General features: G+C 37.0%; 1 protein-coding gene and 1 pseudogene across 1 annotated transcript in view; both read left to right on the top strand.

Moving 5' to 3' along the window:
• The window catches only part of WDR44 (WD repeat domain 44), a 69,138-nt gene that overhangs the window by 19,642 nt on the left and 25,139 nt on the right, over positions 1-24,357 (top strand). The window contains 9 exon segments of the mRNA XM_037512036.2: positions 6,058-6,091; positions 9,763-9,837; positions 13,093-13,639; positions 13,642-13,728; positions 14,199-14,329; positions 15,464-15,559; positions 18,000-18,136; positions 18,942-19,025; positions 23,073-23,179. Coding sequence (XP_037367933.1) covers positions 6,058-6,091; positions 9,763-9,837; positions 13,093-13,639; positions 13,642-13,728; positions 14,199-14,329; positions 15,464-15,559; positions 18,000-18,136; positions 18,942-19,025; positions 23,073-23,179 — 1,298 coding nt within the window.
• LOC119245945 (60S ribosomal protein L29-like) lies at positions 22,244-22,903 on the top strand (annotated as a pseudogene).

The raw sequence follows: 24,357 nt of genomic DNA, 5'->3' as shown, positions 1-24,357 counted from the left end.
CTGCAGAACATTTTAAAGGAATATTTTTCTAGTTAACTATATGTATCAAAAGTATTACTGGACATTTCAGGATATGTGTGTATGTGTTAGAGTAAATCCATGTTTCTTATATCTCAAATTTAAGGGAAAATCAGAGTATAAAGTTTAAATCACTAATCATGGTATAGCTTACTCTGTTGCTAATGAAGACTCTCAAAGTTAAAATTTCCTAAAATTACAAGAACTCTAAAAACCCTTGCTTAAAACTTGCTGTTGGTTGGTTGGGGAACTTAATTTTCTTGACCTCTAATCCCCTATTTTTCCTGTCCTCAAACTCAAATATGAAAGGTGGTTTTCTTTAGACTCATAATTACTTTGCAATAGTGAAATGTTTTTATCTCTACTTTGAAGTTAGAGACTAATGGAGAAGAGTTGAGTCATTGTTTAGGGATACCAAAGATTAGTGACATTTATCTGGTGAATGATTCCTGGAAATAGGAAATAATAACTAAATAGCCTCTGGACAATAAAAAAAAAGCCATAAAGTCACATAATTTCTTATAAGGAAGATCCTTGCTCAGAATCTCAAGAGTTTTCCTTTACTATACAATTCTGAGTTTTATGTTTTACTATACAGTTCCATTTTTCAAAAACTGAGTTTTCCAGCTCAAGGCAGATTAGAAACAAAAATCAGAAGAGGAAAGAGGAGGGAGAGGAAAGCTTTTAAAGACAGGCTCATGGCCAACTGTAAGACGTTACCACTTAGAGGAAGAAGATGCAAAATTATAAAACAAGGACTTTCCAAGTAGGGTCCATTACTGTGAAGGCAAATAAATCTTCTGCACTTTAGGTTCCTGGAGGGCATTATTATATTAGAACATAGTGTAATTTGAGCATGGTAATTCTGAGTAAGCAAAGGAAATTTTGTATTTGCTTTTTTAAAGAAGATATTTTCACTTTGAATCACATACAATGTTATAAACCCATGTTACCTCAATAAAAATAAAAATATTTAAAAAGTATTTTCAAGGGAAAGATTACTGAAACTGCAAGGCTTAGCCTTTTCATGTACTTATTTACAAGCTACCTTTGAAATTTGAAATTCAAAAATATTTTAAATATTTTTCGGAAATTTGGCACTCAGAAATAGTTCTCTCTGAAAATTTTTTATGTCTAACACTTTATCATTTTATTCCCTAGCAATGTCAAATCAATTAGGTATTAATTGTAGTTATTAAAGGCAGATCAGGATTCAGAGCCTTTGGCTTAATCAGTTTAGTTCAACCCAAGAAGCAGTGCTAGTTGCCTTTACTTTGGTGCTTATTCATAACACCAGTTAGAGTATTTTCATAACCATCTTTTAAGATTTCGCCCAGGAATGAGAAAATGTTTCAAAGTATTTGAGAGATTAGATATTGGAGTCAGACTACCTGGAGTCAAATTCTGAACCTACTATTTACTAGCACAAGCCTCCATTTTTTATTGTGTCAAGTAGGGAAGGTGAAATAGGGAAAATTGTGAGGACTAAGAAAGATGAAGCAAGTCAAGTCTTAGCACAGGTTTTGGCACATGCTTAATAAATGGCCTTTTTATTTTTACAAGGTCTCTATTAAGAAAGCTTCCTGTGGGAATACTAAATAACGATTTGCTATGTCTTACAGTGAAATGAGTCATTCTTTTCTCTTCTTGACACAAGATACAAATCACTTTAGCTGACTTTGCAAGTTTTAAATATACTTTCACTTTTCTACTATGCCAATGTTTTGTAAAGGGGTCAAACAGTATATCACAAAAGAATTCAAGTCTTACAAGCTTCCCTATTAAAGACTGTTTGGGGTTTACTAGATTAGAAGAAGCTATAATAACCTGAAATGTTTTACTGCCTACCAAGACCTTAACAACATTTGTAACCTTGAAAATATGTTTGTCACATGAGTGTCTTTTGTTACTAGTTTTTTGTTTAATGACCTCACCAGTTGCAAGTAGGGTCCCATTTTAATCAACAGGTCAGTATAATCTGGCCTTTTCCATGTTCCCTATTAAGTGGACTGGTACTTAACAGCCTGTAAGGTATCTTTTCTGTGTTCCAGAAATTGGTCTCAGGTTCCCCACTACTAACAGATTGCCAAGTACCTTTGAGAAACTTGGTGAAGCTCATCATCTGTGAGTTTCAATGGTGCAATTCAAAACTGCTTAAGAAACTGTCTCTACTGGGTGTGCCCCATGTGCTCTTTCACTCTGTCCTCATAGTAGTCCTGTGAAGCAGGATTTTTACAGAGTGGGGATTGGGACTTGGAGAAATTAAAAGATTTGCCCAGGATCTCTCATAGGTAGAAATAATAAGGTTCATCTGTTTGAAAGCCCATGCTCTTTACTCTCTCCTTGATTATCAAAAAGAAATAATGAATTACTCTTTATATTTTGTGCCCAGCTATAGAATCGATCTGAAATATTTCCATGTGTCAGCATTTGGTCTGTAATTTAGCTCCTGTGAATCAGCAGCCAGAGTTCTCTGTGAAACTAGTAACATTCCAGAAATAAACGTGGCTCCCTATTCTGTTTTTGGGTAGATATCTTTTTTTTTTTTTTTTAATTTGGGGTAATGCTAGTTTTTTTGTTTTTAAAGATTTATTTATACAAGCACTGGGTACAGTCAGAAGTGCGGGAGGGTGAGAGAATTCACCACAGCCAGAGCAGGGAGCAGAGCAGGAAGAAGGACCTGAGTACACTGCTGAGGAGACCAGCGGGCAGCAGGAGAGGTCTGCGCGCCATGTGGGACCTGCCTCCGGTGGTGGCCGGGGAGCAGCCGGGAATCAAACCAGCGCTGCAGAGGCTGCAGGCAGCTTCGCAACCCAGCGCTCAACTGCTGTGCCACCGGGGAGGCCCTGGGTAGATACCTTTTAAAAAAGACTTGATCTGATTTCACAAAGAGAAGGTCAAGTGGAAGGCAGATTTCTTCCCTTCTCTACTTCATATTGGGCTTAGTTTTCTAAAACCTTAACTTGTTGCCTCTCTGTAGTAGGTGGCTTTTTTTCTTCCCTGATTGGCATACAGAATATGTGCCATGTGGAAATTTGAGCCACTTCGAGGTTTGTTTTTGAACTTTTGTTGTTTTGATTATATTTGTTTTGTTTTAGACATCCTTTGTGTGGAATCTTTTCCTTTTTAAAAAATTGGAATAGCATTGGCCCTAATCACCCTTGGATAAACAGGAATTTGTTACATAGCAGTATAGCTTTGCCAAGGAAGTCAAATAACTGAGGACATACATTTTTGTTTCAGGAAATTATCCTTTGTTAACATGAAACTGTATTATTTAGGCACTGAAATTAAATGGGAGGGGACAATATTTTATATGCCTACCTTTTTGTTTTTGAATTAGCTTTTCTTAAAAAAACCCTGAGCTAGAATTCTGTCTCACTCATCTTCATATCTCTTGTACCTAGTACACAGCAGTATGCATAAATGTTGATTTTCTGTTATGTGCTAAAAATAATTTTTGTTATCACACTAAGCTTTTATAAGAAGTAAAGGATTGCTCTACCAAATACAGATTAACTAGTTTGGCATATGAAAAACATAGTACAATCTTTCTCTTGGTTCTGTTATAGGACAGGGAGAGGGGCAGCCCAAACCCCGCAAACCTGCCTATTCTAAATGGGTTCTGCCATCCGCCGCATCAACACAAAACATAGGAGACTTTAATGGGAAGGAACTTTAATAAAACTAGGAAACAATACAGGCAAAGAGTCTAGTTTCTAAATGAAGCATCCAGAGTTACCCGTCCCCTCGTGGGTAAAAGTCCATCAAATGGGATTGGCCCAGAACAAGGCCCAAAGCCTGCTACAAGTCTAAAGCATCTTCCAGTGGGGACCCACAGAAAAGGTCAGAAACAACTGACAAGCCCGGAAGGAAAAGAGCAAAATCAACATCAAGATAAAAGCTGCCATTGTCACCTCCCCACGGGTCTCACCCACATCTGTGTCACCTAGTCCACGACCAAAAGACAAGCGCAGTTTCTTCACATGTCTCTAGGATCCACGCGCCTCCTCCAGGTCTCCTTCTGGCTCCATCCTGCTTCCTTCCTCAGTCTCTTCTCCAGCTTCTCCTCTTCCTGCTCAGCTCCACCCTCCCTTGGGTGGGGCAGGGAACCTCCCCCTTTCCTGGGGACGTCGACCTGATGCCAACGGTTCGCTCTAATCCTATATGGGGTATTTCAACAAAGCCAGCTAAAAATTGCTGCTTAGTTATTCTGCCCTGTGATTTTATTAAAAAAATAGGCAAAAATGGTTTAAAAGTATATTTAGTTTGCAAACTTTTGCTATGCTATTAAAAATTTGGGATCAAGGTTGAGAGAATTTGTTTTTACATAAGTTGAGCCATTTTAAGATTTTTTTTTTTCCTGTGATTTTGGTATATTTGCTGTCTTGTTTTAGCTAATACTCCAGAATTTTTTTTTCTTTTGGCTTGGATAATGCACTATTTTCAAGTAATGGAAAACTGTCATAATGGACATTCATGGACAATGCTGCTGACTAATTGCTGCTTCACTTACACACATTGTAACCCTAAAAAAAAGACTGTCTCCTAAGATTACACAATGACATCTGTGCCACCATAGATATGGTGGAATAAAAATTAAAAGGGGGGATTGCAACAGGGTGGTCCCCAGGAAAGGGGGAGGTTCCCTGCCCCACCCAAGGGAGGGTGGAGCTGAGCAGGAAGAGGAGAAGCTGGAGAAGAGACTGAGGAAGGAAGCAGGATGGAGCCAGGAGACCTGGAGGAGGCGCATGGAGCCTAGAGACATGTGAAGAAACTGCTCTTGTCTTTTGGTCGTGGACTAGGTGACACAGATGTGGGTGAGACCCGTGGGGAGGTGACAATGGCAGCTTTTATCTTGATGTTGATTTTGCTCTTTTCCTTCCGGGCTTGTCCGGTTGTTTGTGACCCTTTTCTGTGGGTCCCCACTGGAAGATGCTTTAGACTTGTAGCAGGCTTTGGGGCCTTGTTCTGGGCCAATCCCATTTGGATGGACTTTTACCCACGAGGGGACGGGTAACTCTGGATGCTTCATTTAGAAACTAGACTCTTTGCCTTACCTGTATTGTTTCCTAGTTTTATTAAAGTTCCTTCCCATTAAAGTCTCCTATGTTTTGTGTTGATGCGGCGGATGGCAGAACCCATTTAGAATAGGCAGGTTTGCGGGGTTTGGGCTGCCCCTCTCCCTGTCCTATAACAGTTCTACCTTAAATATGTGACTTTGGAAAAAGCCACTTAATCTCTAAGCATCTCAGTTTCTGATCATTTAAAACTGTTATAACACTGAATAAGTGGCTGTAAGGATGTGTCTTTCCTTTATATTTTGAACCAGATAGCAAACTGTTCCCATTTGGAAAAAAGAATGGGTGTGGGGAGGGGGGAAAGAGAGAGAGAAACTGGTGAAAGGTTACTTTTAAATATTATATATCAGGTAGTCTGTGCTTAAGAATATGGATTTGCTCCAGTAGATATGAAAGATGTGAGCTGTGAAAGAAAATAAATCTTTCTTTAAAAGCAGTGTAAATGTCTAATGCATGTGAAAGATCACCCATGCAACATAAATTAAGACAATAATGAGAAATACCTATCCAAATTGTAAAAATTTTAAAACAACACTCATTTTTGGCAGGGGTATTAAAAAACAGGGACTCAGAGCAGTGTAAGTTGGTACAACTGTTTCAGAGGACAATTTGAAAGTTTCTTATAATCCTGAATGTGAATATACTTTTTACTTGCAATTCTGTTTACCAGAGAAATTTATTTTAAAGAAATTTATAATGGAGAAATACAAAATTTTATTTACTAAGATGACTTATATATACTTACCTGGGACTACAAAAGACATCCTCAGATCTCTGTGGTATGATTATGGGTCATTTTAATTTCTCTACTTTCTAATGTTTTCTGTATGCACAAAAGCCTTTACAATCCCTAATATATACATGTTTTCTTTTAATGTGGACTTTAACAAATGTATAGAGAAGTATTTCCCTTCTTACCTCCACTATTCAATGCCTACTTGCTTTTATTTCTGAACAGGTCTCCAGGAAAGGTTGAGATTTCCACAATAAAGGTAAGTTATGCTTTCTGAAAGTTATGTTTCTATAAATCATGCATAGTTTTCATTTCTCTCTTATGCGATTCTTCATTTTCTTTTGATTTCTGTTATTTTTTGCTCAATAATATTGTCATTATAGCTTACCAGGTGTGATTAGGTACTCTAGAAATACCTAATTAAATATTGTGGGGTAAGGAAGAACTATAAGTACCTCTTATATTTCCACTAATTTTTATTTAGCCTATAATTTTTACAACCAAAGAACACTACAAAATACTTATATTTGTGTGTGTATTTTAATCGAAAAGGTATTGCTTGCATGACAAAAAAGTAGACTAACCAAAATACTTATATTCTTTTTATAGACACATGTATTTGTATTATCACTATACATAAATATCAATCCTAGCCTTATATACAAGAAAAGGAGTCAATATTGAGACATTATGCTGAGGGCCATTGTAAATATAAGCATATCACCAAACAGAACTATTAATATCAAATAGAGTATATACTGTGTGTGTGTGTGTGTGTGTGTGTGTGTGTAATCTCAGACACGCTCTAATTTTAATCAGTTCTGGTGTCCCTACCTTATATTTATACACATTTAATAATGCTCTCTTTGGTAAATTATTATATATTTGTGTGGAATATTCTATAGCAACAGAAATGAATTAGTTATGTAAAATAACATGGATGAATTTCAGCACCATAGTGTTACAAGGAGGGGAAAAGTCAGAAAAATGCATGCAGTAAGAGTCTATTTATATTAAGTTCAAAAAGCATGCAAAATAAAGAATATATTGTTTAGAGATACAAGCATAGTAAAACTATAAAGAACCATAAATGATAAACACAAAGTTTAGGATATCAGTCATTTTTGAGAGGAAGAGAATATAAGAAAAATGGAGAAGGATATTTGAGGCTTGAAAGCTAATGGTAATAATGTTTTTTTTTTAAACTGAGTGCTTAAGGACAGTTTATCATAATTCTTTTTTCCTTATCTTATAAAATGCTTTTATATTTACTCAATATTTTATAAAAACAATTTTTAAAAGTAATACATGAACATAGTGAAAATTTTTTTTCAGTGCAGAAGATGGTTGTGCCTCCCTGGGGGCGCAAGGGGCTATAAGCACCACACTGTGAATCTGTCCGCAGCCTCTGCAGCATGAGTTCCATCCCCCTGTCAGGGAGGTGACCCACATGACGCAGCAGACCTCTCCTGACTTGCCCGCTGCTCCTCTCAGCAGTGTATTTCAGTAGATCCGCCTGTTCTGTTCCCCACTCTGTCTCTTGTGAATCCTCTCACCCCCAGCACCTCTGGCCTGCACCCCGGCTCTTGTATGCATAAATAAATAAATCATTAAAAAAAAGTAGATGATTGGTGATGTAGTTTCCCTCCCATGTCTCATCCCCTACCTCCCAGTCCATATATCCAGAAACAGTTGCTGTTTGTGCTTGTAGGTTTTAAAACCACTAAGCTGTAAAGGTACTTTTACATGATAACATATTTTGAGGAGGCTACGAGCAGCCAGCTACGTAATATCCAACATGGAGGGGGTGCGAATTGCTAGAAATTGAATATCTACCATACCTTTCTTTTTAAGTCATACCTTTAAAGAAGCATGTTTCTGAGGTTGTGACGGTAGGGGTGGAGAAATGACCTGATAGTGGAAAGCTGGAATTTACGAGGTGCTGAGCTTTGGTAATGGGGCAGCCCATTTCTAGAAGCAGATAATAAATGAGGACTGTCTGAAATCTAACTCAGTTGGTGTTGGTAGTCTGTAGTTTCACTTTATAGGAGTTGATTGATATCTTTCAAAGTTCAAGAGTTTTGTTAAAGCCAAATAAAACAGAAGTCTAATCACTGTTTGGCAGTTTCGGTCTATGTAAGAATGTTAATCTATGATCTTTATAAGCACTTAATTAAAATATATTAAATTGAGGTACAGGAGCTATTAATAATGTATTTTTGCTTAGGTTAATTTAGGGAAAATATCCATGGAATTATGTTGTACAACACATTGATTAACCTACAAATGATCAGTTATTGGATAAATATATTTACTTTGTAGGGCAGTTCAAGTTGTTTCTCTAATATGCTTTAACCTTAATGACCATCTGCTTTTAAATATTCTCTTCTCCCTTATCTTGTCAAGATTATCTTACTACTTGGTTTTGATTAGTTATTTTTTAGTTTAAAGCCAAAATTTGAAGAATCTAGAAATTCAAGATATGTGTATTAACTGAAGAAAAGTTAGCACAGGCATTATTTAACATTCATTCAGCTAATTATTACTTTTGTTAGTCACTATTTTAGATACTAGGTAAGAAGTGATAGATCAAAAAAGGTCTTTGTTTTCATGGAACTTGCATTCTAGTAGAGTAGGAAGAATACAAAAAAGTAATACAAGCAAGGTTATTTCATATATTGATAAGTACTAGGAGGATAAATAAGATGATGTGATAGTTAAGGGGGTGAGGCTGTTTTAAGGTGGTCAGGGAAGGCTTTTGTGACGTAGTAACTCTTCAGCTTAAGGATGGTAGGAACCATCCAATTGGCCAATATATATTTGTGAGAGAGCAGTGAGAAATGTAAAAGATGTCAAAGATGTAGGCAGGGGCCATATGGTGTTAGGTCTTCATGGGCTTTGGTAGAGTTTGAATTTTACCTAACCCTTAAAATTCCATCAAATAACCTTTCTCTTGAAGAATCTACATAAGATTGGCAATATTTTCCAAATTCTGGGAGGAATTCAATGAAACAACTTTTCAGCTTGAAGATATTGGAAGTCCTAAGAAATTTCTCTAAAACGTTAAATATTTAGCATTATAATAATCTCTGCAGTAATTTTATCAGGGGCCTAGTATGATCATATCCTCATTAAAGTGCTACCTTAATATTTACAGTTTTAGGTACCTCAGGTCACTTATCTGTCAAAAATGGTTACTGTGATCTTCTGACAAATTCTGGTGTGCATCAAGAATTGCTATACTTCTGTAAACGTAAAGACAGTTTAAGATGGAGAAGAATATTATGTTAAGATTTGCAAATGTGTGGTTGTCTTATTTTACCCTAATTTTTTTTTTTTTCAGCAGAAACGAAGTATCCATTTCTACTTTCTCTAACCTCCCAACTATATATATATATGTACGTATGTATATAAGAATGTATACGTAGATATATATGTATTTTTGGTGGGTTTAATTTTTTTCATCTGTTACTGTTGGGGGACTTAATTTAACTTGTGGTTAAGTCTTGATTCTCTTTTATTTAAAGCATATGGAGTTTTAAGAAAACTTCTCTGAATGTGATTTCTTTGTTATGTACTTTTGCATTTATGTATATTTATAAAGCAGTACTTTGGGAAAGATGACAATTATGATTCAACTCTTAAATCCTTAACCTTTTTAAACTACAGAGGTACTTAAGAGTTCTTATGCAGTTTGTTAGTGTTAAAAGTTGGATACTTTTCTATTGCTGTAGAAAAGTAGAAATTACTGATTGATTACCTTCTTATGCAGATCACATTGTCTCAGTTGGCAGAAAATCTGGGCATCTATCAGTATACAAACATCTAAGCTCTTTCTGGATCTTTAATTTGTTATATTTTCTACTTTGTATGCATTTTAAAAAATTTTCAAGAAAGGATGTTATGATTTGGTCTATCTTTTTTAAATAGGAAACAGAGAATTCTGCATTCAAAGTTGAAAATGGGTCCCCTGTGCAAGAATTGAAGCAAGATGTATCTAAAAAGGTTTGTAAAATAAATGTCAATATTAGTTTAGCAGATGTTGTATTTATATGGTGTATTTAAAGTGGAAAATTTTTATACTTTTTAGTGTAGTGCTCTCTACGTGGTAGGTGTTCAGTAAATGTCTTAAATATGTTAAGTTTGTAATTGTGGACACATCAGACTTTTTGGAAGTCATTTTTCTATTTGAACTAATTGGTAATTTATCCTTGAAACAGGATAAGTAAATTTGAAAAAATTTTGTAATGTGTTTTTAATTTAATGCTTGTATTTTTATTAAAATAAATTATAGATACTCCTGAGGTCACTATCAGGAGTTAAAGGTATTGAAAAGCTCAGTGCTGCAAATTCTGTTATATTTAAAAATTAAAGGTTACATATAAGAAGTCATTACTCTGATGGTGCCTTAGATAACTTTTAAAGAATTGATGCTATGAAGCATCAGAGTTTGATTTATTAGAAGAGACTACACAAGGGCCTCCTTGGTGGTGCAGGGATTAAAGTCTCAGTGCTATCAAGCTATCGCCAGCCACTGCGGCATGAGTTCGATCCCTGGCCAGGGATCTAGCCCACATAGTGCAGCAGACCTCTCCTGTCTCACCCACCACTCCCCTCAGCAGTGTATTTCAGTCAGTCTGCCTGCTCGCCTCCCCACTGTGTCTCAGGAGAATCCTCTCACTGTTAGGGGGAAATGATGTCCTGAGCTAATCCCATACAGGCTTTGTGGACCCCACCTCCACTCCAGACTAAAGCCATCAAGACATTGGGAAAGACAAATCCCGTCACCACCAAAGGGAAGGTGGCTGGGACCTGAGGGTGGAGTTGGGCAGCCAGGTTGGACATAAAAACCAAACACGTGGGCCTTGGGCTGGCTCGCTATCGCTCGCCTCCTGGCTACACAGCTCCTGGCTTGCAGCCAGCTCTCAGAGCGCCATTTTGGGATTCCTGATCGGTGGATCGGGTAGGACTCATTTAAAACTTTGTCTCCCACTTTTCTCCCTGAGCTGTACATTTCCTCATTTCCCCTTCCCTTGTAAATAAACCTTTTATTAACCTTTCGCGTGTGCCTGCAGTAGAGCATTAATAAGTCCTTTTAAGCGCGCGGGTGAGGACCCACAGTCAGGCACCCCGTTTTGTATCGGGGTTGCTCTACAACATCACCAGCCTCTCTTCTGGCCTAGACCCCAGTTCTTGTATGCATAAATAAATAAATCTTTTTTAAAAAATTAAAAAAAGAAGTGACTACACAAGATAAAAATTTTTACATAGGTAGTTGACAGTATCAAGGTAAAACACAAGGGGAAAGGATGGTGTGTGTTCATTTCTACTAGTTTTAAGTGTTTTCTGTGCCCCAGACACTGTTTAAGCCAATGGGTTTCCAGAAATCCTATAAGATGACACATTCTCTATTTGAGTTTCTTGATACTTACTCTATTCACATTTAGGACTGGGTAATTCTTTGTTGTGGAGGAGGAAAGGTATATGTTCTGTGCATTGTAGGATATTTAGCAACATCCCTGGCTTCTACCCACTAGATGCCAATAGATTCTGCCCCACCCTGTTGCTACAACTAAAAATGTCTCCACATATCACCAAATATCTAGGGAGGACAACCAGGCAAAATGGCCCCCAATGGCAATCCATTCTCCTACCCTTACAGAATTTAGAAATTTAATGAACTCCATCTTAATATTGATCATATTTTTTTCCTTTAAATGGAACATTTTCCTTTTTGTGAAAAATGGTAATTGTGCATCAGCGTAAATAAGATAATAACTGGTACCATTTTCTTAAAATCAGAAATTGCCCACAGTTCTGCATACTTTTCTTTACCTAATTGTAGTATAGATAAAATTTCATATTCTACCTTTCCTTCTTATCATTTTTAGATGTTCATCATATTTCTGCAGGATTTCAATACTTAGTTTTCATTTACTATATCAATTTCCATCAAGCAAATATAAATTATAATGTATCTAACTATTTTTATTGTTGAAAATTTGAAATATTTCTATTTTCTTTACTAGAGCTTTTCCTGCCCTTTTAGAGAATTTTTTTCTTAGTCTAAATTACAAATGAGTAGGTACCTATAGCTAGTAGCAAAAAAAGGGGCTTTTGAGGAGAGTATAGAAGCTGAAAATATAGTGAGAAAATACTATGGGACAGCAGAGTGAGGCTTACTAGGTAACACTTTTTAAGTCCTAGCTTTTTCAAGCTGAATTAAGTATCTCACATTAATGATAAAAGCTGATACAGGTCCAAGGAATATACCCTGACCGACACAGTCCCTGCTCCCAAGTAGCTTACATCTTAGTAGAAGAAAATGGATAAACACAAAATGGAATGTAGTGAGTGTTCAAATAAAACAATTATAAGAACACCAAGGAAGATTTTACTTCCTGCTTGGTGACACGAATGGGGAAGACCTTGTGGAGGAAGTAGACACTGAGCTGGTTCTTGATGAATGGATAAGATTTGGGCAGACAGATGAGAGGAGGAAAGGCATAACCAACAACATGGAAATGAAGAATGTGTGCAATTTTTGAAGATGAGTCTAGAGGCTCAAGGCCAGATCATGGGAGTGCCTTATGTCATACTAAAACATCTGGTTTTGATTTTATAATCACTGGGAAAGCAGTGAGTTTTTTTGAAGCAGGGAGGTGATATGAAGCAAACAGTTGTTTTAACATGGTCATCTATATGCAGGTCTCACTGTAGATATTTCCCAATTTGTTACCTCCTAAAATCTAGGGTAGGAAAGAAATAGGGCTAGGCTCTATAAGTAGGTGCTATGGGGGCATATCAAGAGATCGAACACACGGGCCTTTTTTTCCAGGAACCAATTATCTGGTGTGGAGAAAATATTTATACAGAGCTAACCCATATTATACTTTGTGTTTATATTATGGTTTATTGTGAACAGTAAGAATGATGGGAATTCAGAATAGGGAGGGATTGTTTTCAGCTAAGAGATAGGGAAGACTTAGGATTTTCATTTTATCCCCTCTTGTGGCATGGGCCTTTCAGTTATGCATGGTGATGCTCTTGGAACGCTTGATCTTTCTCTATACCTCATTTCCCTCATTTGTACAATGATGATAGTGAGAGTACTATCTCCTGTGATTATTGTGAAGATTAAAATATGTAAAGTGTTAAGAACATTGCCTGGCACATAGTAAGTACTATATAGATGATTAGCTGTTATGTTTTTGTAAATAGCTTCATTTTTTAAAAAGCTGCTTTTTAACCTTTCATCAGATTATCGAAAGTATTATTGAGGAGAGTCAGAAAGTACGAGAGCTTGAAGATGACACTTTGGATTCCAAAGGAAAAGAACTCTCTGATCAGAGTACTGCCAGTCCTGTTGTGGCTGAAACAGAACTTAGCAATATACCTGGACTATTAGCCATAGATCAAGTACTGCAGGAAGATCCCCAAGAGGCAGAGAGTCAGAATTCAGGTGAAGAAACTGAATTAGAATCAAAAACGTGTTTTCCTTCTGATGATACCTGTGAAAATCCAGTAGGTGAAACCACTAAATTAACTGAAACAAGTTCAGCTGAGCAGCTTGATGTGCCTGAACCTGAAACAGAAGTATTGAACAAGGAAGCAGTGGAAGTTAAACAAGACGATGTTTTAGAACCTGTATCATCAAACTCCTTATCTGCTGAAGATTTTGCTGCTGTGGAAGAAGTGGCTCCTGCTAAACCCCCAAGACAACTTACTCCAGAACCTGATATAGTAGCTAGTACAAAGAAGCCTGTTCCTGCACGCCCACCCCCTCCAACTAATTTCCCACCTCCGAGACCCCACCTCCATCTCGACCTGCTCCACCACCAAGAAAAAAGAAAAGTGAATTGGAGTTTGAAGCCCTTAAAACACCTGATCTGGATGGCAAGTATTAATTGAGAAGTAACTATTTTTGTGGGGAGATAGTAAGAGTTGAAATTGCTTAACTTTCTAATTTTTGTGCTATGTAACACTGTGCATGACCAGCTTACATGAATTATTTTAATGATAAATGTATTTTTTTGTATCAATGATAAGTTGCATTACTTTAATTGAACATTTCAACAGACTTCAAACTTTTAAATATGTTACCATTGGAGAGCTAGCATGGCTTGGTGAAAAGAACTTGGGATTTGGAGACTTAAGGTCTTAATTCAAGTGCTGGATCTCTTAATGTATACCATGTATAACCTTGAGGAATTTAAATAACTTTTCTGGTTTCACTATATGTAAAATGAGTCATAAAACCACTTTCCTCATAAAGTTGTTATAAGAAACAAGCAAGTAAAGGTTAAAGCATTTTTATAATCTATGTATAAGGTCCTATATAAATATAGTTTTTTTTATAATTGCAGTTCCCAAAGAGACTATTCCATCTGATACTTTCCTAACTACTAACATGGCTTCAGAGAGTACAGTCAAGGAGTCTCAGCCTTCTCTTGATTTAGCAAGTGCTACCAGTGGAGATAAAATAGTTACTGCCCAGGTTTGTGATTTTGTATTATATTTGTTACAGGATTCATCAGCTTTCTACAACTGATTTATTGATTGTTGAACCTTCTTTCTTCAAACCAAATATTTCCTTGTCCCCAAAATCTAGCCTCTTTATATATCCCTTGGCCAACTCTGCTACTATCTGGTTGAGTGACTCTAGCAAGCTATTTAACATCTGATTCTCAGATGCCCCATTCATAAAATCTTTGAAGGTTTCTTGTAAGGATAAAATGAGCTAAAGTACGCCAAATACCTGGCATGTAGTAGGCATTCACAAAATGACAGATGCTACTATTTGTAATATTATTGATAGTAATAAGTACAGACTACAGTCTTCATATACCTGACCTATAGTAGTCAATATTGGGTACTTTTATTTTTTATAAATTTTTTTCCTAACCATGAGAAAGCTGCTTATACTAGGCTATATATCCATGTGTGAAGCAAAATAAAGGACTTGATAACATGAAATTTTACTGCAGTCAAATTTGGGGACTCAAGGATTACTTACATAGTAGCTATAGTTGTAGCAATTTAGCAGAGTGAGAAATAAGATGCTGTAGTCTCATCATAGCCTTAGAGCAGAGGCCACCAATGAGTGGCCTATTTTTATAGGTTCCCCTAGCTGAAAATGGTATTTATATTTTTAAAGTGTTGTTTAAAAAAGAAAAAAAAATGAGAATATACAACAGAGACTATATATGAAGCAAAAAGCCTGAACTATTTACGTCTTCCTTTTCACAGAAAAAAGCTTGCTGAACCCAGCCTTTGAGATATCCACCTACAGCTCTGATTGATAACTGTATTAGTGCTTGCATTCCACTGCTTTTGGGCCAGTTTCAAATAGAACATTTATTTGCTTTCAAGACTACTAAGACATGTTATATGTCAATTTTACCTCAATTAAAAAAAAAACTACAAAGGCATTAATTCATGGGCAGCAATAGTTTTGGTGCCTAATGCTTTTCAGTATGCTGGGAATAATAAAGGACTTAAATGGAGTGTTCCATTTACATTTCACTAGGCTCCATTATCTGAATCATAGAATTCTTTAGAATGGTGTGTGGTAATGAATAATTGAGTATTTATAGAAATTAACTTTCTCTTTATGAAATTATAATTTCAGGAAAATGGAAAAACACCTGATGGACAGACAATAGCAGGTGAAGTGATGGGCCCTCAGAGACCCAGATCCAACTCTGGGAGAGAGCTTACTGATGAGGTATAATTAGATGTTTGTTGTTTTTAACATAATCTTTAAAATCATAGTGGAAGAGAAGAGTTCTGGAGATGTATGGTTGCATAGCCACTTAATGCCACTGAACTGTACAATTAAAAATGGTAATTTTATGTTTATTTTACCATTATTAAAAAAAATTTAAGTTTATTGCAACAAGGCAAAAAAAATCATAATGAATAAGAATAAAATGAAAATTGAAGATTGCCTTAGTTGTTTTTTTTTAATATGTTGGAGTTTGCAATTCTGACTTTAACTTGCCCTTTCACACAATTAAATGGTAGAATAAATGTGTTGAAAGCAAGGCCTTTATTTCATAGGAAGTGGGCTTTAAAAGAACTTGATATTATAGATAGATGTTTTTATACATGTTACATGATGTAAGGTATATGTAGACTCAGTGCTTCTTACCACTAAAATTTAGTATACAATTGTTGGCCAATTTATTCAGAATTGAGACTTGCTGCAAAAATCTTAATTTTTGTTTCTTTTAAACAAATATTTTAAAAATTATTTTACTTAGGAAAAGTTTGACAGGTCCTCAAAATACTAAACATTGTTACCGTGACCCAGCACTCTACTTCTATATGTACATTGAAGAGAAACAAAAACATGTCTACACACAAAAAATTATGTAAGTGTTTGGGCCTCCCCGGTGGCGCAGCGGTTGAGTGCTGGGTTGCGAACCCGCCCGCGGCCTCTGCGGCGTCGGTTCAATCCCCGGCTGCTCCCCGGCCACCAGAGGAGGGTCCCACATGGCGCGCAGACCTCTCCTGCAGCCCGCTGCTCCCCTCAGCAGTGTACTTCGGTCCTTCTGCCTGCTCTGCTCCCCGCTCTGGCTCTGGTGAATTCTCTCACCCTCCCGTGCTTCTGGCTGTACCCAGTGCATGTGTAAACAAAACAAACAAACAAACAAATAAATAAACATGCCTCTATAAAAAATTAAAAAAAAAATTATGTAAGTGTTCATAATAGCCCAACTGTGGAAATCAACACAAACATTCACTACTGATGAATGGATAGGTAAAACTGGTATGTCCAACAATTAGGAATGAAGGTCTCATACTTGCTACAACATGAACCTATTTTTTTTTACATTGCAAAGATTTTTAATCATGTTGGAAATGCTGAAGAAAAATATCAGGTGGTAATGACAGAATTTATTTATTTGAAATAAAAATTATTAGAATTTTTTTTGTTGAAATATGCTCATTTGGAATGTAAAGTAGACTGTTGGTGGGAATCATAATGTACTCTGTACAGATGCAGAATTCTAATGTTGTATGCCTGAAACCCATACAATGCCACACTGGTGTTACTGCAACCAAATTTTTTTTTTAAGATTTATTTATTTATTTATAGAAGCACTGGGTACAGTCAGAATCGTGGGAGGGTGAGAGAATTCACCAGAGCCAGAGTGGGAGCAGAGCAGGCAGAAGGACCGAAGTACACTGCTGAGGGGAGCAGTGGGCACCAGGAGAGGTCTGCGCGCCATGTGGGACCCTCCTCCAGTGGCCGAGGAGCAGCCGGGGATCGAACCAGCGCTGCAGAGGCGGCGGGCAGCTTCGCAACCCAGTGCTCAACTGCTGCGCCACCGGGGAGGCCCATGCAACCAAATTTTTAATATGGCCATTTCTATGGCTTCATGGTATTCCTCATGGTATGGTCTCATTCCATATGATTGACCTAATTTATCTCCCATCCATGGAGATTTAGGTTGTCTGCCAGTTTTCACCACTTAAATAATATTGTGATGATTATCCATGCATAAGATTTGTATCTCTTTTCCAACATTTTGTCATGGATTTTTTTATACATAAAAGTAAAGAGAATAAAACAATGAATCCTCATGTGTCTGTCATCCAACTTCAATAACTGTTAGCATTTTGCCTTTCTTGGAATCTTAAAAAAGTGCTACGTTAAAGGAGATAATGATAGTGGGAGAATTACGGGGACTACACCTGAGGGGAGAAATCATATATGTCCAAAAGTTAACAATGATGTAAGAAAATAAATATTAAATATGAAGATACTCTCAAAAGACCACATATTATATGATTTAATTTATATGAAATGTCCAGAATAGGCCAATTCAGTGAGACAAAAAGTAAATTAGTGGCTGCCAAGGTCTGGGAGGAGAGGGGAATGAGGTATGACAAATAACTGCGAACAGTGGAAATGATCTAAACTTAGATAATGGTGATGGTTGCACAACTCTGTAAAAGTACTCAAAACCATTGAATTATATGCTTTAAATGACTGCCTCTTCTAATATTTGAATTGTGTCTCTCTAAAAATGTTAAAAATTATGCACAGTATTGAATATATTTAAAAAGCCCTTAGCTTAAATTTTTTTAGGATTTTGTAGACTCAAGAAGATAATTAAATTACAGATCATGTCAGTGTTATTTTTTTGTAACCTCAGGAAATTTTAGCCAGTGTAATGATTAAGAACCTGGATACTGGAGAAGAAATACCTCTGAGTCTTGCAGAAGAGAAACTACCAACAGGTATCAATCCTCTCACTCTACACATCATGAGAAGGACTAAGGAATATGTAAGGTATGGTCTAATGTTATAATATATCATTTGTAGTATTTCGGAGTGGTGAAGAGTTCCCCGTTTAAGAACTATGTCAACCCCTACTTTAGTTTCTTATAGTCTTTTTAAAATCTGAAAATTAATGTATTCTTAAATTTCGTTGTTTTTAAAACTATACAATTATTCAGGAAAAAATAGTATATATCTTAAGTACTGTAGTATTTGGTTTCTACTCTTAAAATGATCAGATTATACTAGAAACAGTATGAAAACATTGTGGCTGAAAAAATTGTATAGCATGAACACCTAGACTGCTGAAACTGCTTTAAGGATCACAAATTTTATAAATAACTATCATGTAGTGTCAGAAAATGGCTTTTTAGAAGTAATTGTCTTTGCTATGAGTTGTATGTATCTCCAAGGAGTAATTTCTATGAAAGCAAAGGTTTTTTTAAATTCATTATAATATGTGATGTGCTTGATGAGCAGAAAGATATTTACAAGTTAATTTTTATTTATGTATTATTTTACTTAGTCGTTTACAAGTTGATTTTTCATTTCTATGCAGCCACATTTTGCCAGGCAAAAAGCCTTATTTGTAGTAGTTTTTTCAACTTAACATTTTGTATATTTCACCTTACTTAAACATTTTATTCTTCAGTCTGTCAAGTCTTTAGTTCTCAGGGTCATCATTTTAATTAAAAGTATGTTTATATAGTTCCTTTTCTTATTCTGATTAGCTAACTATGCATTAAGATAAATAGAGATTTTTGAGACTTGTAAGGGGAATGTCTTCTTTTAGAGTGACTTCTTCCCCTTCTTGTAGTACTGATGCTGCACAGTCAGATGATGAAGAGAAGTTACAATCTCAGGCAACAGATACTGATGGTGGAAGGTTAAAACAGAAAACGTGAGTTACACTTCATCCTTTTTCTTCATTTCATACTTTTATTTTTTTAAAAAAAAGTATACTTGAGAACTGCTATTCCATTTTAAATCTATCCTCTACCCAGTTTATATGTCCATCCATTACTGCTGCTCCCTGACCTGACCCACAGATTTTGAGTCCCTTAAGGTTATGCAGTAGATGATCAATAAATTTTACATCTTGCCTGTATTATTCTTCTGATAGTAGGTATCAGAAGTGTTAATAGAGAAACATCATTGTTCTTGAGGTTGCATTTTCCCTTTCTCTTCATCCCTGCAAGTCCTACTTGTCTTTCTAAACCCCAACTAAATGACTATTCCAGCTCATAGTAAGTTTCTTCATTATCTCAATTTGAGTGATAGCTATAATCTTTATAACTTACCTTTGCCCTTTATATATATTATCTTAACCTGTTTTCTGATTTTAAAAACAAGATACATGTTAAACAACTAAACCATATGTTGCAAAAGGATCATAGTCATTCTTTTTTCCCTTACAAACATCAAACACAGTGGTCGGCATATAGATTTTGCTTGATTATACATAGGTCACGTCATTGGAAGTAGTTCATTCTGAAGCCCAAAACTAATCCTCCACTCAAGTCTGATCTATTCCTACGTGAACAGTGTGGCAAAGAGAGCTTTGAGAGTTTTTAGAATATCTGTACCAAAACGCAGGTATATGATTAACACCTCAGATGTCAGAATCAGAAAAATGACAAGAGGATTCATATATAACCATTCCAAATGACAGTGCCTTCAACTTTTTCTCATGTTGCGGCACACATCGAACCTGGTAATATTGGCACTGAATGATGGGATAAGCTGATGAGTGAGCTGATGGCCAGAAGAGGCTTGACTAGGGTCATGGCTTCCCTGGTCCTTGTCCTGTTGCCTTTAAAGCTAAGAAGGGTACCAAGATTACAGTCACTTGCAACCCATTTTAAAAGCTTCGAGTGTATTAAAGATAGCAACTGACCCTGTTTATTAAGGAAAGAAACTTATGAAATATTCAGTGTCATTGAAGAAGACATAAAATATATATTTTAGAAGAAGTCTTATCCAAAATTAAAAGCAATGTTTTCTTGCTTTTAATGTAGTAGTAAACCTATAACTTAAGTTATTGATATCAGAGACCTTACTGTTATTTTTAAAATGGGTTTCCTGATAATCAAAAGTAACACGGGTCATCCCTGGTAGCCTAGGGATTAAGTCTCAGCACTATCACCACCACATACTGAGTTATATCCCTGGCCAGGGTGCTAACCACATATGGTGCAGCAGACCTCTCCTGTCTCACCTGCTGCTCCCCTCAGCAGTGTATTTCAGTAGATTCGCCTGCTCTGCTCCCCACTCTGTCTCTAGTGAATCCTTTCACCCCTCTGCACCTCTGGCCTATACCCCAATTCTTCTACCCATAAATAAGTGAATAAATCTTTAAAAAAAATAATATGAAGGGGCCTCCCCAGTGGCGCAGCCGGTTGAGCGCAGCTCTGTGAAGCTGTCTGCAGCCTCTGCAGTGCAGGTTCAATTCCTGGCCGGCCAGGGAGATGCCCACATGGCACGGCAGACTTCTCCTGTCTCGCCCACTGCTCCCCTCAGCAGTGTCTTCTGCCTGTTTTGCTCCCTGCTCTGTCTCTGGTGAATTTTCTCACCCTCCCACACCTCTGGCCTGTACCCCAGTTCTTGTATAAATAAATAAATCTTTAAAAATATATATAGAAATGTGTAAAATAGAAAATTAAAGTCTCGTAATCTCACCCCCAGAAACAATCAGTGTTGATAATTATGTGTATTCTCCACAACATTTTTTTCTCACAAGAATAGGATTATACTATCTTTATAGTTTGTCAGCTTGTCTTTTTAAAAACTGTCTAGGGTGTACAGACATGTTTTCATGTCAGTATCAATCGTATATATATTGTAGTCTTGTTATCAGTCAGACATGGAAGTTAGGTACTGGGGATACAATAATTAAGAAGACAGTCATAGTCTCTGCCCTCATAGAATTTCAAGTTAAATTGGAAGAAAAAGATACTATACATGTAATTACACAGATAAACCTAATTATCTTTGTAGTATGGGGTGCTGTGAAAATATGTAATAGAAAAACCTCGTCTAAAGAGTAGAGGAGGGGGGCCTCCCCTGTGGCACAGCGGTTGAGCGCTGGGTTGCGAAGCTGCCCGCAACCTCTGCGGCGCCGGTTCGATCCCCGGCTGCTCCCCGTCCACCAGAGGGGGGACCCACATGGCGTGCAGACCTCTCCTGCCGCCCGCTGCTCCCCTCAGCAGTGTACTTCGGTCCTTCTGCCTGCTCTGCTCCCCGCTCTGGCTCTGGTGAATTCTCTCACCCTCCGCGCTTCTGACTGTACCCAGTGCTTGTATGTATGTAAGTATCAATCAGTCAATAAATAAATAAATAAATCTTTTAAAAAAAAATAAAGAGTAGAGGAGGGTCTTTGAGAGAGAACTGTTTCATCTGAGTCCTAAAAGAAGAGTAGAGATTAGCGACAGGCAACAAACACTTGTTCAAAGACCCGGATGTGACTAAGAACTTAGAATATTTATAGTACTGAGGTTTGCCTCATTTATTTTACTATTTTCCACTGTATGGATATACTATCAATTTTCCATTCCTCTGTTGATGAAATTTCAGTTTATTTTTTATTTTATTTTTTTAAGGATTTATTTATTTATGCATACAAGAGCTGGGGTATAGGCCAGAGTTGCAGGGGGTGAGAGGATTCACCAGAGACAGAGTGGGGAACAGAACAGGCAGACTGACTGAAATACACTGCTAAGGGGAGCAGTGGGCCTCTCAGGAGAGGTCTGCCTCGCCATGTGTGTTGCTCCCTGGCCTGCTGGGGATCGGACTCGTGCTGCAGAGGCTGCGGATTGCTTCATAGTGCGTGCTTAACCCTTTGCACCACCAGGGAGGCCCCAGTTTATTTTTATTTTAAACAATGCTTAGCATATGTATAGCTTAACAACTTTTTCAAATGCTGTCCTTAATATCACAAATTCCCATAAATAAAAATATATCAATTTGTAAATTTTTTTGGTTTAAAATAACATGTACTGTGCTTTAGTTTTATATAATCTTAATATATGAAATTTGAGGCTTAGATCATTTGAAAAGCAACAAATAAATCCTAGTTATGGAGGCTTGAGATGAATACTTGCATTATATTGTGTTTAAGAATACCTACTAGGCTTTTCTCTTCCGGCTCAAGGCGCCTGGGGAGCCGCGGGCCTCGGTGCAGACATGGCCAAGTCCAAGAACCACACCACACACAACCAATCCCGAAAATGGCACAGAAATGGCATCAAGAAACCCCGATCCCAAAGATACGAATCTCTTAAGGGGGTAGATCCCAAGTTCCTAAGGAACATGCACTTTGCCAAGAAGCATAACAAGAAGGGCCTGAAGAAGATGCAGGCCAACAATGCCAAGGCCATGAGTGCACGTGCTGAGGCTATCAAGGCCCTTGTAAAGACCAAGACGGTCAGGGCTAACATCCCAAAGGGCAGCAGCCGCAAGCTCAGCTGACTTGCCTACATCGCTCACCCCAAGCTTGGGAAACATGCACGTGCCCGCATCGCCAAGGGTCTCAGGCTTTCGCGGCCAAAGGGCAAGGCTCAAACCCAGGCCAAGGATGCGGCTGCAGCACAGGTCCCCAAAGGAACACAGGCTGCCAAAGGTACCCAGGCCGCCAAAGGTGTCCAGGCCCCCGCAAAGCCTTAAGAATAGAGAACACTGTCTGCCCGTGTGAGGACAGAAGGACTGGTGTCACCCCTAGGCTGCTGTCTACAGGGCACTGGTGTCTTCCTGTGCTATTTGTACAAATAAATCTGAAGCAGAAAAAAAAAAAATACCTACTAGGAAAGCTCAACATAATTGTATTATTTGCAAATACTCCAATACCATCCACAATTAACAAATTTGTGAATTATGGGACTTTTACAGCTAGTTGAATTAATAAGAAATGTTTTGGGTGGGTTTATTTATTTTTTTTTGTATTTTTGGTAAGGACGCAACTAAAGAAGTTCCTCGGAAAATCAGTAAAGAGAGCAAAGCACCTTGCTGAGGAATATGGTGAACGTGCTGTAAATAAAGTTAAAAGTGTTAGAGACGAAGGTAAGTGAAACAGAACATTTCAACTTAATATTTAATAGATTTGCTATCTTCTAAAATTAACCTTTACCAACTTTGTAAGAACCATTCTATTTTACTGAAAGTAATAAAACTTTATAGCAAATGTCTTATTATTTCAATAAATCATAAATTACTCTTGCTATCACTTAATTTTATGGGTGTGAAGAAAAATGAATTTATGTATCTTGAGCATAAATTTGTACATATTTTGTTACTGTGATAACCTAGAATAGTTGAGTGTTCAATGATCAGTTGCAGATTAGTTTCATGACTATTAAGTGCTTATCAATATTTTCAAAATTGGGTAGATTTTCTAAATTTGCACACTTTTTTTGGCTGTTTTTCCACACCTGTTTTTTTTTTGTTTATTTTTTACAATAAATTTATTCATTTTCTTATATCCTTGTTCACTTTTGTACAGTAATTGGTTTCTCCCCTCAGCTGTAGTCCCCATAGTCCTCCCACCACCATATCACCTGTAAACCACCACCATGTTCCCTTGTAATTCACACACATCTTATCCTCATCTGCCTTTGTAATTATATAGTACTTATTCTGTGGCAGACATTGTTCAAGCATTTTCACCTGTATTTTCTTTTATATAATTTATTTATTTATATATATATATATATATATTTTTACATCATTCTTCCTTTTTGTACAATGTTTGCTTTCTCCTCTCAGGTGTAGTCCCCCTAGAATTCCCATCACCAATTCACCCGTGCACCATCGCCATAGTCCCTTGTGCTCTTCCCTCCCCTGTTCTGATCTCTCTCCCTCTCCCTCCCATGCAAAATGTCTCTGATTTATAGTTGCCTGCCAACTTTTTTTGTTATTATTTTTCCCCTGATCCCTTCTTTGGTTCCCCTATATTCCTCCTATAAGTGAAACCATCCTATATTTTTCTTTTTCCTTCTGACTTATTTCACTGAGCATAATCCCTTATTTCTCCATCCATGTTGCTGCGAGTGGCATGAGTTTGTCTTTTGATTGCTGAATAGTATTCGATTGTGTGTATATATACCACATATTCTTGATCCACTCATTATTTTTGGGCATTTGGGTTGTTTCCATATCTTACTACTATAAATAGTGCTGCAATAAACATAGGGGTGCAGGTATCCTTTTGAATTAATGTTTTTGTGTCCTTTGGGTAGATT

Source organism: Talpa occidentalis, unplaced genomic scaffold (genome assembly GCF_014898055.3).
Source record: "Talpa occidentalis isolate TD23 unplaced genomic scaffold, MPIMG_talOcc4v2.1 talOcc4.15, whole genome shotgun sequence".
NCBI classification, from domain to species: Eukaryota; Metazoa; Chordata; class Mammalia; order Eulipotyphla; family Talpidae; genus Talpa; species Talpa occidentalis.
Note: the sequence above shows the minus strand (reverse complement) of the source record. Positions and strands in the feature narration are given on the sequence as shown.